General features: G+C 30.1%; 2 protein-coding genes across 4 annotated transcripts; one reads left to right on the top strand and one right to left on the bottom strand.

The window, feature by feature from the left end:
* Positions 1-1,872: 1,872 nt before the first annotated feature.
* On the bottom strand, positions 1,873-2,722 carry LOC119603137 (trafficking protein particle complex subunit 1). 2 transcript variants are annotated; one of them, XM_037955046.1, is made up of 4 exons: positions 2,689-2,722; positions 2,360-2,421; positions 2,158-2,300; positions 1,873-2,093 (listed from the first exon to the last, which is right to left on the bottom strand). In XM_037955046.1, the coding sequence occupies exons 1-4, from the start codon at positions 2,705-2,707 to the stop codon at positions 1,898-1,900; spliced, it is 420 nt and encodes a 139-aa protein (XP_037810974.1). In that variant the 5' UTR covers positions 2,708-2,722; the 3' UTR covers positions 1,873-1,897. The 2 variants fall into 2 exon arrangements, with proteins under 2 accessions (XP_037810974.1, XP_037810972.1); XM_037955044.1 differs by lacking the exon at positions 2,689-2,722 and having other exon boundaries at positions 2,360-2,573.
* Positions 2,723-2,842: 120 nt separating this feature from the next.
* Positions 2,843-13,268, top strand: LOC119603136 (ectopic P granules protein 5 homolog). 2 transcript variants are annotated; one of them, XM_037955042.1, is made up of 25 exons: positions 2,843-3,119; positions 3,198-3,997; positions 4,067-4,187; positions 4,270-4,434; positions 4,500-4,805; positions 4,864-5,021; positions 5,088-5,315; positions 5,373-5,596; positions 5,732-5,907; positions 5,968-6,785; positions 6,845-6,988; positions 7,063-7,456; positions 7,513-7,850; positions 7,918-8,041; positions 8,101-8,396; positions 9,166-9,640; positions 9,705-9,908; positions 9,968-10,520; positions 10,588-10,812; positions 10,875-11,047; positions 11,220-11,554; positions 11,610-11,933; positions 11,994-12,575; positions 12,641-12,700; positions 12,769-13,268. In XM_037955042.1, the coding sequence occupies exons 1-25, from the start codon at positions 3,090-3,092 to the stop codon at positions 13,028-13,030; spliced, it is 7,515 nt and encodes a 2,504-aa protein (XP_037810970.1). In that variant the 5' UTR covers positions 2,843-3,089; the 3' UTR covers positions 13,031-13,268. The 2 variants fall into 2 exon arrangements, with proteins under 2 accessions (XP_037810970.1, XP_037810971.1); XM_037955043.1 differs by having other exon boundaries at positions 4,873-5,021.
* The last annotated feature ends 3,889 nt before the right edge of the window (positions 13,269-17,157 follow it).

Raw genomic sequence — 17,157 nt, forward strand, 5'->3', positions numbered from 1 at the left:
GCTATTAGAGATCGAACTCTACAGAATTTTAGAGAGTGATTTTTTAAAATAAAGCATTATTAATAAAATTTATTAAAATGCGGAAAATGTTTAGAACACTTAAAATCTTTGACTATCGTATGATATACATACATATATCATACGCGCCAAAACAACTGATATATTTTAAGATGGTGGTCGCAATGCTTTGTCGTGAAAACGCGTAGTGTGGACCTTCAACTTTAGACTCGGAACTAATCAAACCAACCAACGTAAAACTTATTCCAGCAGAGCAATCTAATTGGATCAAAACAAATAGTAGTAGGTCGGGGAAAGATCTAAACTATATGGTGGATAAAGTAAAACTCCTCAACAAAAGTAAAATAATAAATATAGTAGTATAAAACTCTAGGACCGATCCTCATAGATATGTAGGTAAAGTCTTGGGGGAAATATATGTAAATATCAGACCTGGCCGATTTGCGTTAATTTTGCATTAACATTAAATTAAAAATAATTTAATTAGTTCCATTTAATGCATTACTTTGCAGTAACATTAAATATTTTTTAATTTTATGCATTAATTTTCATTAACATGAAACATTTTTGAAATTTGCATTAAAATTAAATGATCAATGCATTAATTTAACATTAATATACATACATACATACATACAGTGTCTCTCATAATTATTCGAATTTGGGTAAACTATGAAAAGAAACCAAATTTAATAATATATTTTGTGTGCATGAAATTGGATTCATTTCCTAAGCTCAAATTTACTTAGAATTTGTAATCGATTTTTTATTAATTGTGCATTTTTTAATGAGTTTAGTCAAAACTTTTTAGTTTATAAAAATTCGTAAAAACCAATAGAATTATTTATATTACATATTAATGACAAATGTATCAAAATATAATTTTTAGTGTAAAATAGGTTTTATTAAACTTACCTTTTATGTAAACTGAAAGATATTCCATTCCACTCCATTCTTATGTATGTATTTTTTCATTATTTCTCGATTTATGTATTTGAAATTTCAATTAAATCTGTCGAACACAACGATTTCTTATTTTATTAAAAATAAACACACACAAACACACTTGGTTTTTTTATGCATTTTGCTCTCAACTAACAACACAAAACAAAAACAAATTTAGTGGAGCACTAATATGGCGGCAACAGTTGTTTTTTTATTGCCAATTTTCAATGTATATTTTTAATACTTTAACATAGATTTTCAAACAAACTTTTATCTTTTGTATAGAATACAACATTTACTTAATGATTTTTTGCAATAATATTAACACAACAACACTTATATTATTAATAATTTATTTATATTCTATCACACTAAATTACCACAACCGATATAGGAAAACTGTCGCTAAAACTAAATGAAATGTCAAATTGAACAGTTAAGCTAGTGTTGGTTTATGTTTATAATATGTAGTGGTACTGAACAAGTTGAAGGATTTATACGTTTTTTACGTTTACCAACACTTTTTTGTAAAGGTAAACAGAAATAAATAAAAGATATGGTGGGAAATTATTTAGTTTGATAAATAAAGGGCGTTAAAGATTTTTTGCAATTATAAAAAATCTTTTTAGATATGTAGTTTTCTTTGTTTTTATGCCCAGTGATGGAGATTTTCAGACAAAAAAACTTTAACAATTTTACGGAATCTTATTGTGCCAGAAAGGAAATGTAAGTACAGAAATACTTTAAAGCAGAATTAAAAGGCATAAATTTAAATAACATGCAAATTGATTTGCACTAATGAAAGACATATGTATATTACCTTCAATGTCTTAACATTTTTTGGACGAACTTGCCAGAATTGACAAAAACTCTGTATGAGTCCGTTTGGTAAAAAAAAAAAAAACACAATTTAAATGAAGAAATTTATTTAATTTTATATATTTCTTATGCCAAATATAGGTGATTGCCTTATCAACTCATCTAATTTTGTTTGAAATAGTTCTGATGTTACTGGTGTACCAGGATTCCACAATGGATCTCTAACTACATATTCCACCCATATTTTACTGTAAATTTGTTGCAATAGTTCCTTAACATTTACAGCATTAACATCGGTATTCAAAACAAATCTGTAATACAAATTTTCAAAACATATTAACTGTTGGATTTATAAAATGGATAAGTAACTCTTACTTTAAACCTGAAGGCGTCTCCAAATAATGTAAAGCATATTTGTTGGTTTTATAAAACAAAAAACCTTCCCGGGGATCATGAGGTGAAATTTTGCTTACAAACGATTTAATAGATGACAGCATACCATAGGTAAGTTTAGCTTCCTTTAATATAACAAATGTTGAAACAAAATTTAATTGGTGGTAAACATAATAACACCTACCTCCTCTTGGGTTAAACCTGACTTTTTGGTACGATTCCATTCAGCATAGTACATCAATGTGCCTAATTTATCAAAGATATATAAATTAAATATTTTCATGATGATTTATTAAATATTTTTTGATATATTTGTTTATAAGATTGGGAATGTTGAAAAAAATTTGTTTATCAAAAAAAAAGAAACGCAGAACAGCTGTTAAAATGGTCTAAAGTTACCAGATAGTTATATTCAGTTTCAATTAGTCTAGAGTGTTGTCACTTGTGGCGTTTTTTTTTTAAATTCTACTCTTCTCAATTATCTTTAATTTTTTACAAATTTCAAATATTTACCTGAAGATATAATATACATATTGATAAAGTTTGACTGTAATACTTCGAAAAGAAATATTTGTGTAGTTTTTTTAGTTAAATACAAACAAATCACTGTATATTTTTAACTACTTCTGCCGTTCAGTTTAGGAATGTTGAGAAACAAACCCCGACAACTCTGTCAATCAGCTGCTGTTCGTTTCTTTTGTGCAAATCTGGAGTTTTTTGTTATTTTTTGTTATTATTTTGCAAATAAAACAAAAGACGGGGATTTTTGCACATAAAAAATATAAATTTCATAATGTAGATATACAAACGACTAAAGAAAATAAAAATAAAACTTTATTTGCACGTACATACGTATATTTGAGTAATTTAAGTAAAAAAAAAAAAGAACAGCAAAAAAAATTTAAATCAACAATATGGCGACTTTGGAGAAACCGAAAAAGAATGTAAGGTCCACCTATAAAATTATTTTAACCGGAAAATTTAAAAAATATATCTATATTTTATATAAATTTTACTTACAGAAATCTAAAAAATCTAAAATTAAAACAACTGTGTCTAATGTGAATATTGAAGAAGACTCTGATAATGAAACAGGAAATTGCGACGTTAACAAAGAAATACCAACTACTTCTGCAGATGCTTGCAGTGAGGTCACAAAGCCAACAAACTCTAGTATAGATAATATAAATGATTTGGTGGCATCGACGTCGGCCACTAGAGATAATATAGTGACTCAAGAATGTTTTATAGCCTCCGGCTATAAAGATGACGAATCTGCACCGGGTGATAAGGAAACAAAAGAGACTAATGAACAAGCTCAACAAGAAGTTACCACACCCACAGCCCCACCTTGCTTGGTAGATAGACCAGCAACATCAACTTTAAGTTCTCCCACGTTGGTCCAATATCCTCAAATTCAACGATTTCAATATGATGAAACTGACCCGGCCCCGGTTGTCTACAGTCCAACCAAATTACGTACTTCTGCTTTTCGTTTATCGGCCTCAAAACTTCAGCCCCTTACACAGGAGCAACTTTATCAATATTATTATTGTCCTGACCTCACCGTAGCGCAACAATTCGAAATGGAATTTCTTATGAATTCCCTATTGGAGACCTATGAAAATGAGCCCTTGCATGCAGCTCTGCAGGAGTACTATCACATGCAAAGTAAAATAACAATGAATTTACATGATGTCAAGAAATTTCGCAAAGAAGCCGGTGCTGCACAAGAGCATATATGGGTGGAGGTACCCATTACTAAGACATTTTCAGAAAAATGTGGTGATAAAATAGAGGTTAAGGAGTCTGTTACATACAAGTAAGTTGTAGTTATTTACTAAATGAGATCGTTGAATTTAGTTACTTTTATATTTTCCTTAAACAAAAGTATTATACAAGTTGATGGTAAAAATTTGGAAGCTGCCACTTCTGCTTTAACTGTTTTATTTGATATTATATCAAATACCTATACCAGTAACTTAATAACAACAAAAATCATTAAAATTAAGGTAAGCTTTAATATGTTTACTGTTGATTAAAAAGGCCAAAAGTTTTATTCTTTGATTTAAACAATTTTATTTATATTTTAAGATCGATCAAATGATAGATGAATTAATCTATTGCCCTTTAAAAGATTTTGAAGAACCTCTTAAATTACAAACCCAACTAGATAGTAATCTATTGGCAATTATTGCACAAATACGCAGAGCATTAAGTATACTCTTCCATTTCGCAAGAAAATTATCACCCAATAAGGTATTTGATTAAAAATAATTGGAGTCATTCCAATTGGAAAAAACCTACTAACTAAAATATTTCAGGATTTCGCTAAAGATTTGAAATGCTGGTTTAAAAAACTAATATCATTACATTTACGTTTGGCCACCAAAGAAGATCATTGGTTTTTATTATTCAACATCTTACGTTGTCCCAGTGGTGTGGGTGCTTGGGCCAGTGAATTTATACAAATTCCCTGTAATCAACAAATACCTATTAACTCAGGCAAACATACCAATGAACTACCACTGCAATTAAATTCACCAGAAATAAATCATTGTATGTCCGTGTTACAGGTGCTATTAATGCCCATAAAGAAACGTAATGAATATTTGAAACAGTTTACACAAGTAAGTACAGTTTGCGAGCGATAAAAATGTTTCAAAATTTGAAATAATTTTAAAAAAGTCTCAAAAGGAAATAACGGATCCGGTAACGGAGGAACGTTGGATTTTGGTGGATTCAGATGGGGAGGATAGTCATACACCTGCCGGTGACTGCGTGGGTTTAAAAGAAAGTGATTTAATTGCATTACTTAATCAAGTTCCTTTTGAGGAATTATTTAGGTGATTTTAACTTTATATTTTCAAATGTTTTAAAAAAGTTTATTGTAAATTCTGATTATTTTACAGATCTGCTTTAACTATAGAAAAATTCCTAGATGATTATATTGTGGAAACTGATTTTATTACTGCTGAAAAAATGCTACAAGTGTTGGCCTTCTTTTCCCAACTATTGACACTTTTTGGTGAAGGCATGTTGACCTATAACAATGAACGTTACAAACAGTTAGCTAAACGTTTAGGTCGCTTAATGAGACATTCTCTACAATATGTTTCCGATTATCATGAACTGTTTCGGTATGTTATTGAATTTTCTTAAAAAAAATTTCATTTTAGAGATTGTGATTTTTGTAGGCAAAATAATATATCAAAAGATTTGATAGTTAGTGAACGTATTGCTTTGGAAAACAATAGTTTGCTTTTGAAAGCTTGCAGCTATATTTATCGTACGCGCAACTTGGCCACTTGGCAGTATTTCTCCTCTTTGCCCTTTTCATCTATGGATGCGGATACAATTTGGCAAATATTTTATTATTTAAATGTGGGATTTCCAACAAATCTAACAATACCAGAAGAAGGTAAGAAATACTCTTTCTATTTTGTTCAAAAAAAAGATATTTTTCTATTAAAAGGAAATTTATTGAATATTTTCTCTAAAAAGAAAATTGATGGAAGCGCTCAATAATGTTTATTTCTTTAAAAAAACATTTCAGACTACATGGATCTTTTAAATGCCTCCGATTTTTGGGCTAAATTTAATATAGCCAATGCTGACTCATCTGACGAGGATTTGTATTATCTACTTCAAGCTTTCTTTGAAATGGCCAACGATAGAGATAAAAATAAAGATTGGGATTTAATTAAAACTATATGTTTACATATATTCAATGTAAGTATTAAAGCCCACATATTTTGTAACACTATTAATACATTACTTTTCTTACTTTAGATTGGTTTCATTAATAATGATACCCGTGATATATGCTACAAGACTGCCCGAGATATGTTGGTCAATTTAACTTTAGCTTATGAAGATTTAATGTCCTGTTTGTTGACTCAATTAAAGACACGCTTTGATGAGTGTGAAAATGTTAAATATTTATTCAAATCGCTACCACTCGAAAATTGGAAACCCAATATGGATAGTTTTGAAATACTCTCCACTTGGCTGTTGCATTTTGATTTTAGAACTTCACAGAATATGTTGGCACGCCTTATTATAAGTCATTTAAATTGGTCATTTGATTGTGATGGTCGTTTGTTTTTACCACACAACATACACGTGCGCATGGCCTGTCTCATCTCTGAAGCTTTGACCAAACACGCTCCTGAGGTCTTGGGACTATCGGGTATTTCGGAAAGTGTGCGTCAGGTTTCAAGTCTTATAGATTTTAGTCAATCAACAAAGGAACAATTTTGTACTTGGTGTTGGAGTATTGTGTCCATATTACGTTTACATATAATGGATCAAAGTGTTGAACAGGTTAAGCTTACTTTACGTAATCCCGCAGAAGCTCTAATGTTTGTTTCAGAATTGGAACGTATAGACTTGATATATCAGGGAGTTACTGAAAACCGACCTTTAGCTTTGTATGTTGCAATATTAGTGTCATCACATGGTCATTCGATACCTTTGATATGTCAGAAGGGTTTTGAATTAATGCAACGTTTGTTAAGTGACCATAGACATGCTGCGGTTATCAGATGTTTAGAGCTGATTGTGCCTCTATTCTTAGAAACACCAGAAACCTTGGGGAATTCTGAGGGGTAAGCCGAGTTTTATTTGTAAGAGTTATAGCTTGTGTCTATTTATTTTTCATTTTTAGTTTCCATGCTATCTTAAACACTTTATTAAACGCTGATAAAACCTACTTAAAAATGGCTAAAGATATGGTTTATCCCAATACAATTGGACCAGTTTTAGAGCTATTGGATAATATGATACATCATCAAATTACATCGTATACTGAGTAAGTTATTAACTCATTTCTTTTGAAAAAGAGCAATTTTAAAGTTTGTAATACATTCTTTCTTTTACTTTCAGTTATGGCCTTTCATCACCTTTAAATCTTATCAACATTTGGCTACATTGCCTAACAGCTTTGCCCAATTGGCAAAATACTTATGTTGTCTATCTGTTGGATAAAATCCTTAGAGTTGCCTATCAATTTTCCGATGCTCATATGCAATGTATAGAATTTTTCCATAACTACTATAGAGATTGCACCGATTGGAAGGGCGTCAATAAAATGTCTACACTTAAAGGTTTCTTTGGCGGTAATCAATCAAAGGTGCCTGCTATATCCCCCTACCATCCTTGGTTGGCCTTGGTTTTGCTGGAAATTGAATACAAGACACAAGATTCTTATATATGGACGGAATTATTACGACAACTAAATGCGGCGGGCACAAAACCAAATGTGGATGCTGTTCTAAAGGTATTTTTTATGAAATAAAAATAGTTTTGATCATTAAAAAATGACAATATTTTTAGAAAACTTTAAATTTAGCGAAAAAACCAATATACCCAGCACAAATGTTGGTAATTTACAAATATGCTAATCTAATAGCGAATATGGATATAAATCATGCTCTCTTTCCCATAATCAATCAAAAGTTTTTCGAATTGTATTTATCGCGTATACCTTTACACTATGATGAACACAGTTTCCAACAAGTATTTGGTGTTTCAGACAAATTCTATGATTTTAATGTAACAGTAATGAAAAAAATTAAAACACAACTTAAGGCAGCTGAAGTTCTGTATGAAAATGAAGCTAAAAAGCATGCTCAGGATGATGGTCTCAGTTATTGTCATAGAAATTGTGCTAAGTATGTTTTTTTAGTTAAATTCGTTTTTAATGTAAATAGTATATAATCTTAACGTTTTTTATTCTAGAATAATGAAAACATATGCCTTATGGCTAGAAGATACCGGCATGAATAAAATGTCTAAAGAACAAACTAATTATCCACCACAATATAATAATGAAAAACTTAAGGAAATTCTTAATGGCAATACAGTAAGTTTCGATAAAACATATTAGCATATTGACACCTAAGACATGTTTGTTTTTTTTAGAATCACTGGACAGAGTTCTTGTATCTACCCTCCATACGCAAAGAACAACGCCATCAATCCGATCAATGGGCTCGCAAATGTTATCGTTTAAAATCCAATACAAATGTGCGTTCTCCTTTGCAACCAAAAGCAAAAGTTACTCCTATACAACGTATTAAGTCACATTTAAGTTCTTACGATTCTCGTTTACCGCCTCCACAATATGTTAAGCCTAGTTTGTTTGTGCAACAGGAAATAACCCAACATTCCCTGAAGGAATTGAAAGAAAAGCTAAGAGTTTTAACCGGTACAGCAACGTAAGTAGAGATTCTTTTATTCTTTAATGTTGAATGTCGAAAAATACCATATTGTGTGAAGCAATAATCGGCATACATTATATAATTACCCATCGTTCCTACAACGAGCATAGGACCTGATAGATTCTATTAATCGATGCACCAACTAGGAGAACAGGCGCTGTAGTTTCTCACAACTCGCAGGTACATGAACATCGCTCTTGAATTGATAATAATCACCCTGGATTCACCAGCCAGAAGTTTTACCTTATCATTATATCCTTCTGCCAAAACCGACATTCATTGCCGTAACAAAATCTTTTAGAAAGTTATCAAATTGAAATTCCGAATACCACTTTTTTACGTATAAATCGATTACAAATCTTGGGATCAGGATAAAATTATAAACAGATAACTTCCATGCGTTCCAAATAGAAAATCAAATTTTAAGTGAAAAGACCAATATTTTGAAAAAAATGAATTGCATTTTCTTATGAAAATTCGGATTTTATAGGAAAGATCGGATCGGTGTCCTTCCAGTAGATTAGTGTTCTAGTCTGTGAGACCGAAGGTAGTGGGTTCGATACCCACCAGAGACGCTGATAAAAGGAACACAACAGGCCCGATAACAAAATCTACTTTTGTATGAAACCGCTTAAGATATTTGAATAGCATTAAACATTTTCCCATTATACATATGTTCGTATTTCCGTCAATTTGATTTTTTTTGGAAAATTAAGTTTTTTTTTATTTTCTATTGCAATCTGAATTTCCAAACTTATACTTACAGTAAATTTCACTTTAAAACATCTGAGCTGAACGCTATTAATCGTAACTATATGGACAATATTATACATCTATATAAAATGGTGCCTTATGAAGAAATTAAAATAAAAAGTTGCAACTCCCTACTGTTCAATCGTCAGTGTTCCAATCCAGCTAGAATAATAACAACTTTAGAAATGATACGTAAAGATGAACAAGTACAGGAGAAAATCTCCACATATAGAGAACGACATGACAAAATCGTTGATGAAATGTTAAATGAAAATGTAGAAGAATTTGCCAAATGTGTAGGACAAATTGGTCAAATTGTACGTTTGTTATTGATTAAAACTAATAATGATCCAAATGATGTTATGAATCAATTAAAGTCGAATACAGGCATAGAGTATTTCTATCATGTCATTGAAAATATGTCGGATATAACAATGAAATTTAATGCTACGAACAAATTTTACACAGAATTGTTGAATGATTTGGGGGTAAGTTTAGAAATATCTAACTAATAAAAGTCTATAAATTGCTATAAATATTACAAATCTTTAGGTGTTTATACAACAAAACCAAGAAAGTGAAGGTTTAAAAATATTAGAGTTGGCTTTAAAAAGACCGAATTTGATTAAACCACTGTCTGGTGTATTTGTGCCCAGTCAAACGCGTCCTCCACATTTCCTAAAAATGTATAAATATCTTATCGATTCCCATTTGAAGCTCTGTGCTACCAATATTCTATTTGTTTTATTTTCCAAGGTATGTATTTTTTATTTATTACCTTTTTTATATAATTTAAATAATTTCGTATTTCACAGTTTGATTTAATTTTATGGCTGGAATCCTATCATCCCAAATTATTCGATATAAATAATCTATTACAATTGGTTTTGCAAGGTCTAGAGTCTTGGTCTCAGCCCTCTTCGTCTCTTTTGCAAGATCAATTTCGTCGTCATTTGGTTCATATATTCGATTATGATTTCCCCGAACATTATGGTGAAGTTATGCAAATGGTTCTTGATCGTATATCGGATCAGAAACTAATGCCGATAGTACTATTAGATCTACTTAATGCATTGCTCATTAAATTCAATTGTGAACAAATCAATTTGAAAACCAGCCAAGAGAAATTAGAAGAAATTTCAATGGATTTCGCTAGAAGACAAAATCTTTTTAATCTAAAAGCCTCTACAGATACTGTCATGTTATTTGCTCGTCACTTTCAAAAAGAGCGTTTAAGTCATGGTCTACATGGTTTATATCCTAAACACAAAGACTATTGCAAACCTTTGGCTATGTGGTTTTCTTGCTTTGGTCACTGTCTGTTAGTGACCGCCATTTGTACCTATCAAGAATTGTTGGCCGATCAAAGTAAGTATTTTTGTAGATGTCATTAAAAATACTTTTTTAAAATTTCATCTACAACTTATAATTTTAGTTTGTGATTTAGTATTTGGTTCCATAATTGAAATGTATTCACCTTGGCTTATTACTTATACCGAACAAACTATACAACAATCTTCGGCCAATTGGATACGTCAGCTGTTTAATAGTGTTGAAGGCAAAATGTTATATCCTTGGAGTGAACAACATGCTGGGTCTAGTAGAATAATTATTAAAAATTTCATTAGAACTTTAATATTTATTTTGGAAAATTTACCCAGTATGTATTTTGTTTACTAGTTCTTAATCATGTCTATTAATTATATATATACATTTTTTCAGTTTCCCATAAAATTCTGGCCCATACCTTTAGTTGGTACATACATCATTTTACAGTTCCCAATATAGAGTATTTTGTCTATGGACCCATACATGAGGGTATTGCTGAATTGCCTTGGGAACTATTTAAACCCCAAGTGGAATATATCGATATGTTATACGACAGTTTACAAAAGGTAAGATGATCTATATGTACTGCTACATTATTTTTAACATTTAATTTTCAGCCAAAATTGCCAATCTCTTATTGTGCTCAATAAAAAATATACATATATGTATATTATAGAATATTATATTTATATAAATAAGAATTTGGTTAAAGCAGTTATTTTTAAAATATTCTTCTAGTTCATTCCTGAATCCCATGCCATGTTGGGACACATTTTTATACGCATTAATTGGAATGAATGGTTTTCCGAAACACTGCCTACAATATCCATACAACAACGTACAACAGTAGTCTCTCGTTTATTTACAATTTTCATTAAAATTGCCTTTGAACCCAATATACACATACAAGTGAATACAAGTAAAATACTCGAAGATGCTATTAATTATCCTTGGTATATGGTGGAATATACAGAATTGGAGAACCTATTGAAATGGTTTGTGACCACAGTGGAACCTGCAATTATACTTAAGATACCAACTGAAACCAATTATGTCGATAGAGCAGTTTTAGAGTAAGTATTACCAACTTTGTTTATTATCAAGAAATTAATTTAATTTATGATATAGTTTAATACGTTTGGCTTGTGCTATGATGCCAGAACGTGGTGATCAAACTAAAAATATATCTAATGCTACGGCCAAACGCATTTTGTATACAAGATCTATGATACGTTTGCAAAGGGCTTGCGCTACTAAAAATCCCAAACTCTTGGCTACTAAAGAAGGATATCGGGTATTCAAAAATGCTTTTGAGGAATTATTAAATACATTAGATCAGTCTTTGTATGCGCTGGCTGCTACCAAATCCCATGAGGAGCAAAGACGCGAGGCCTTAAATGTAATGCTGGAAATTATATTACCCATGCAAACACAAAGTGAAGAAACATCAAAGTGAGTTCTAGCAAGAAATATTTATATACATATATAAACTATTTTGAACTATTATTTTAGTTTACACATTGAATGTATGGTAAAATGGCAGGAGTTAAATGCTAAACCTGGCAATATATTAATGTGTAGTATTTTAAGTGCCATTGGTCACATGAAAGCTTTTATAGGCGGCACTTATACTTTGCTGGAAACAAGCATAGCTTTCTATTTTCGTTCTTCGCAGGAGAGTTTAGATTGGCATACACCCTCTTGGGTAAATCTGTTGCAGTTATTGCAAATGTCCTTGGAGAAACTGGAACTAATGCCCATAATGAGAAATTCTTCCATGTTTACTTTACATGTTTTCATTCTATATAAAATGGAAAAAATGCCAACAGTTGGCGATCGAATAACATTCCTACAAGATCTTAGTCAATTGGTGGAAAGTTTAAAGACTGAACCTTCTAGTGAACCAGTTTTGGCCGTAGTTTGGGGTGCTATGATATCATGGGGCTGTAGAATTATCTTACAAGAACCTCATAATGCTAGAAAACCGTTAATAATGTTGGCTCGACACCTACAAATAATATCAACACAAGCTGAAAGTTGGGGTGATGGTATATTAGGAGCTATAGGTTTTAAAAAGGATGTGGTGACTAATAAGTAAGTATATTATAACATTTTTATACAAACGATTATAAATACAATGATTTTACATTTTAATATAGACGTAAAGTTCTTACACGTTGTCTAGCCATTGTGATACTTTCTTTGTTCCCCTATAAAAGGTAAATGTCTTTTAATGCAAATCATATAGTATTTATTTTATAAATTTTAATTTTACTTATACTTCCAGCCATAACGGTGATAGAGTTGTACCCAGCGAGGATCATTCCTCTTCTATGCGAGAATTATCAATGCTATTGGCTAATAAGAAATTCATCGATGTTAAGCCTTTAATTGTTCAATCTATAGGCATTTTAAATGAAAATCCTATGCCTCAACTAAGTGATGTCTCTCATTTGGTTTGTCGTATTATATCATTATTTTATAATAATGTTTTTTTAACTACGGTACCAGAAGTTTGGGAAATGGACTTTAAAATCCCTAGTACATAAAAGTGCTTTGTGTTAATTATTTACTTTTTTTAATAATATTCATCATACATATTTTTTCGAGAGTCTGGTTATTTTTTATATACATTTTTTTTGTAAACATAATTACACAATACATATTTGCATTATTATAATCGAAAAAAGTAAGTAAACAATTTGTTACTTTAATCCATCTTTTTTAATATGCTTATTTGTTCTTAAAGAATTAAAAAATTATATTATAATATTTTTGAAATATTAATACTTATTTTTGTATTTTTTTATTACAGAATTTCATTGTTCATAAGCATTTTTATGGGAGAGAGGTAAGTTTCATTTCATCTTATTTACTTTAAGTTATTAGTGTTTGTTCTCAATAAGGTATTATTTAAAATTTGTGTCAAGCTTATTACTAGCGAAAGAATTCGATTCAAATAGAAATTCAGAATAAGGGCGAACGAATTTTTGTTGAACATTAGTTCTGAATTGAAAAATGAAGAAATTGGTCTCGAAAAAAACTAAAATTTTATTTTTAATGATCGCCACCCAAGATTTTGAGATAATTTTAACATCTTAAAAATTTTTCGAATATTACTTCGAATTTTCGAACTTAATTGCTAATACATATTGCATTTAATTTAAGTGCATACATATTGCATTGTCATCCAGTGGACAAAGACTGCAAATTTTCAGACGAAGAACAGGTTTTAATGGCTTTTAAAAATGTTTGATATTAAGTTCGAATTTGCGAATTTTATAGATTTTATGGCCCAAAGAAATACGGAGTAATCCCCTGATTTTGCAAATCATCTTACAAGAAAATTTCTTTACATTAGTACAGCTCCCGCTGAGTATGACACGGGTTAACCCGGAGCGAAGTTCTAATTGTTTTCTAAGAAAAACAACAAATACAACTAATATTTTTCAATTGTGCTTATAATTTAAAAGTCTTTCATAGAATAGTGCATCTGCTTAAGCACCATGACCTTAAAAACTTGGTCTAGTTTTTATATTATTTTTGTAAATAAAACAAACAAATTCCTACATATATTAAAAGTTGAATAAACTTTGCACAAAACGAAAAATGTATCAAAATAAAACAATAAAAAATTAATTTAAATGCATGACATGTCTCTTGAAAATGTTTATAAAACACAGCTAAACACACCTTTTTCAAAAGACAACAACTCTCCTTACAAAATAAGTTTAATGAGGGCGTGTTTAGCACAACATTTGTATCGAAAAATAATCACAATAATTGAAATTTCAATTGCCCTTATTTCAAATTAACTATTTCAAGTAAAATGTGTTAAAATTTCTGGAATAGATGATCTTAAATTTCACTACCAAGAAATTCGTTCCACATTTTATATTCTAGTTAAAGAATCAGATATCAAACAATGATGATCAATCTTTTAACTTATTCTTAAAAGTATTAAGTTATTTATAAATTGTTTTAAATTTGTTTTCTTTTTGTGTTTTTTTAACACGTTTTGTTATTCGAAACACGTCCTTATTATAAATACATACTTAAGCTGCTTGTGTTTGCTATATTTATATCTTTAATCTATCTATAACATTAGTATAATAATTAAATGCATTCATCATAAATATGTCAGAAATGCAATTGTTTTATAGTTTTTGTAATATTTTAAAAATTAATTTGAAATTATAATTTTGCAGAATGGCGTTTTATAGATGTTTCTATTGAGATTAGAAGATTATTCGAACAATTGTAAAAATTGAATATAAAAATAATTCGATTCGAAAATAAACATTTTCCAAATTGTAATTTGAATATATTTCTCCACTTCACTATCGGTGTAAGTAACGTTGTATGTCATAAAAATTTTTCAAGCAAAACATTAAAAAAATATCCGATTGTAATTTTGAAAAATGCATTTCGAATCTTAACACTTTCTCTAACCCTAATTAATTACATATCTAAAAGATTAATCATATCTAGTCATAAAAAAAATCACAGCTGGACTTTTTTTTTAAATTTAATTTTTTACTATTTTAATTATTAAACAAATTTATAATTTCCGTTATATCGATTAAAAACAAAAAATTTGCATATTATTCACAACATTTTCATAAATCGTGGTACTTTTTTAAGGGGGATTTTTTTTATTATTAGGTTGTGTTAATTTAGAAAGGAATTTATGTTAAATGTACAATTTAAGACTTTATTACAGTAGTATTTTCAAACAGACAATAGTTGAAATAAAATTTTAAATACCAATTTTAAATACCAATTTAATAAATGTTTGAAATACGTGTGCCACATTAGATGTTAAAAAATTTAAAAAAGTGGATTTTTTTGAGACATCTACTAAAAATGTATTTGTTTATAATCCGATAAGCGTTAACATAATTCCTAAAATAATTTTGCAACTTTGAGTGAATTTCAAAAGTGCACCCTATAATGGTAGCAATTACCAATTATGTGCTTTTATCTATACCATTTTATTGCCAATATTATTTCAAGTCGTAAAATGATTTCTGAATATTTAAGGAATTTGATTATAAAATTTATATTTTTAATATGTATTTCAAAAAGTATATCCCCGATTTATTTGTAGATCATGTAGTTATTATATGGAGAAAAAATCATAAAAATTGTTCGACTAGATATAAAGTTATAATTATAATTATAATCATTTAAAAATATCTAAAAAACCTTGTTAAAGAAATTCATCCGATTATTGGAAAGATTGGAAAACGTTACATTTACACCATATCCGAGACTTTATAATAACGCGACATATTATTATAAAGTCTCGAACTTTAATATTTGTTAAGTCATCTGAAAGTCCTATCTAATGGCTTCAAAATAAAGTTGTATATTGTTCCTTGATGATCTTCCCCATCTTAGTGTTATTGCAATCCGGGGGAATAGCAGTCTTACTAATACTTCTTGACTGCCGGGGCTATAAACTGTGGAGTCAAATTTGACCTATTGTCGAAGAGGTTCCTTCGGGGTGCACGTGGTGGCTGTGGTTTAAACACTAACTAGCGGGAAGAATGATTGATACACGGTAAAATCTATAAAGTTGTCCGAGACAACAGTTAACCCGCACAGGAGTGACTATGAGAATGTGTCTGATGTTGCTTGGTTGAAAGGTGATGATTGAAAAGTGATACAAGTGATACCATTGAATATGAGTCATAGACTTATTTGATGGATTTGAATTTCGGTGTACCGATTAGATCTAGTTGCTGTTTTCGAATCAACAGATGCTATCCCATCCGGAAGTTTTGTTTTTGCTTCTCGAAAGTTACGCAACGGGGTACCAATGGTAGATAGCTCGAGAACTTGAACAAAGTTCTTGTATATTGACCGATTGTGGTGAGTTGGTTGGCCTGTGGTTGCTTACCCTGTGCTTGTAAAAGTAGGAATAATACCAACAGGGAAGGTGTTCACGTAAAACACTTCGACTTACATACATATGTTCCTTCCACAAATTTTCAGCTCTATCGGTCAAGAACTGCCGGAGTTAGTGAGGGTCAAAATTGGACATTTTGGTCATACAGGGTTTTATTCAAATGAGTGTAACTTTTCACCTATTGGTCCTAGCAAAAATTGTCGAAAGGAGTTCAGATAGCTATTTCTTCACTGTTTTCAAAAAAAAAATATTTTTTTTAAATAATTTTATTTTTTTTAAACTTCCTTGAAGGCCTTTATATTCCCATAATGGGATGCGAGTGGGATATCTATAAAAAAATTATAATTTTTAACTTCAGAATAAGATTTTTTCAACGTTTGGCACTTAATTTTCCCCTATTTTTCCAAATCGGAAGACAACGATTTTAAAAATTGGGTCACTTGACTCACAATTGCCCATATGTATCTTTAATTTGCTTAGATATAACCTGCAAAATGTTTTGAACTTTTTTTTGCGTTCATTTAGGTTAAAATATCTCAAGGGGCAATATAACAAGAACCTTTCATTTAAAGCTAATAGAACTTTCAGACAAGAACGGATTCGGACTCAGCGCTGCTCATGTGTCCAGTTTTATACTATAGTTTTAACTTCTTTTATAATTTAAACATATTTTATACACCCGAAGATTAACTTAATCAATCTAAATTCACTTTTTCTTCACACTTCACACTAATTTCGCAACAATTAAAACAATTTTGGCAG

The sequence above is a fragment of the Lucilia sericata genome, unplaced genomic scaffold (genome assembly GCF_015586225.1).
Source record: "Lucilia sericata isolate MDLA Ls3-8-SP2 unplaced genomic scaffold, ASM1558622v1 Contig000274F_arrow, whole genome shotgun sequence".
NCBI classification, from domain to species: domain Eukaryota; kingdom Metazoa; phylum Arthropoda; class Insecta; order Diptera; family Calliphoridae; genus Lucilia; species Lucilia sericata.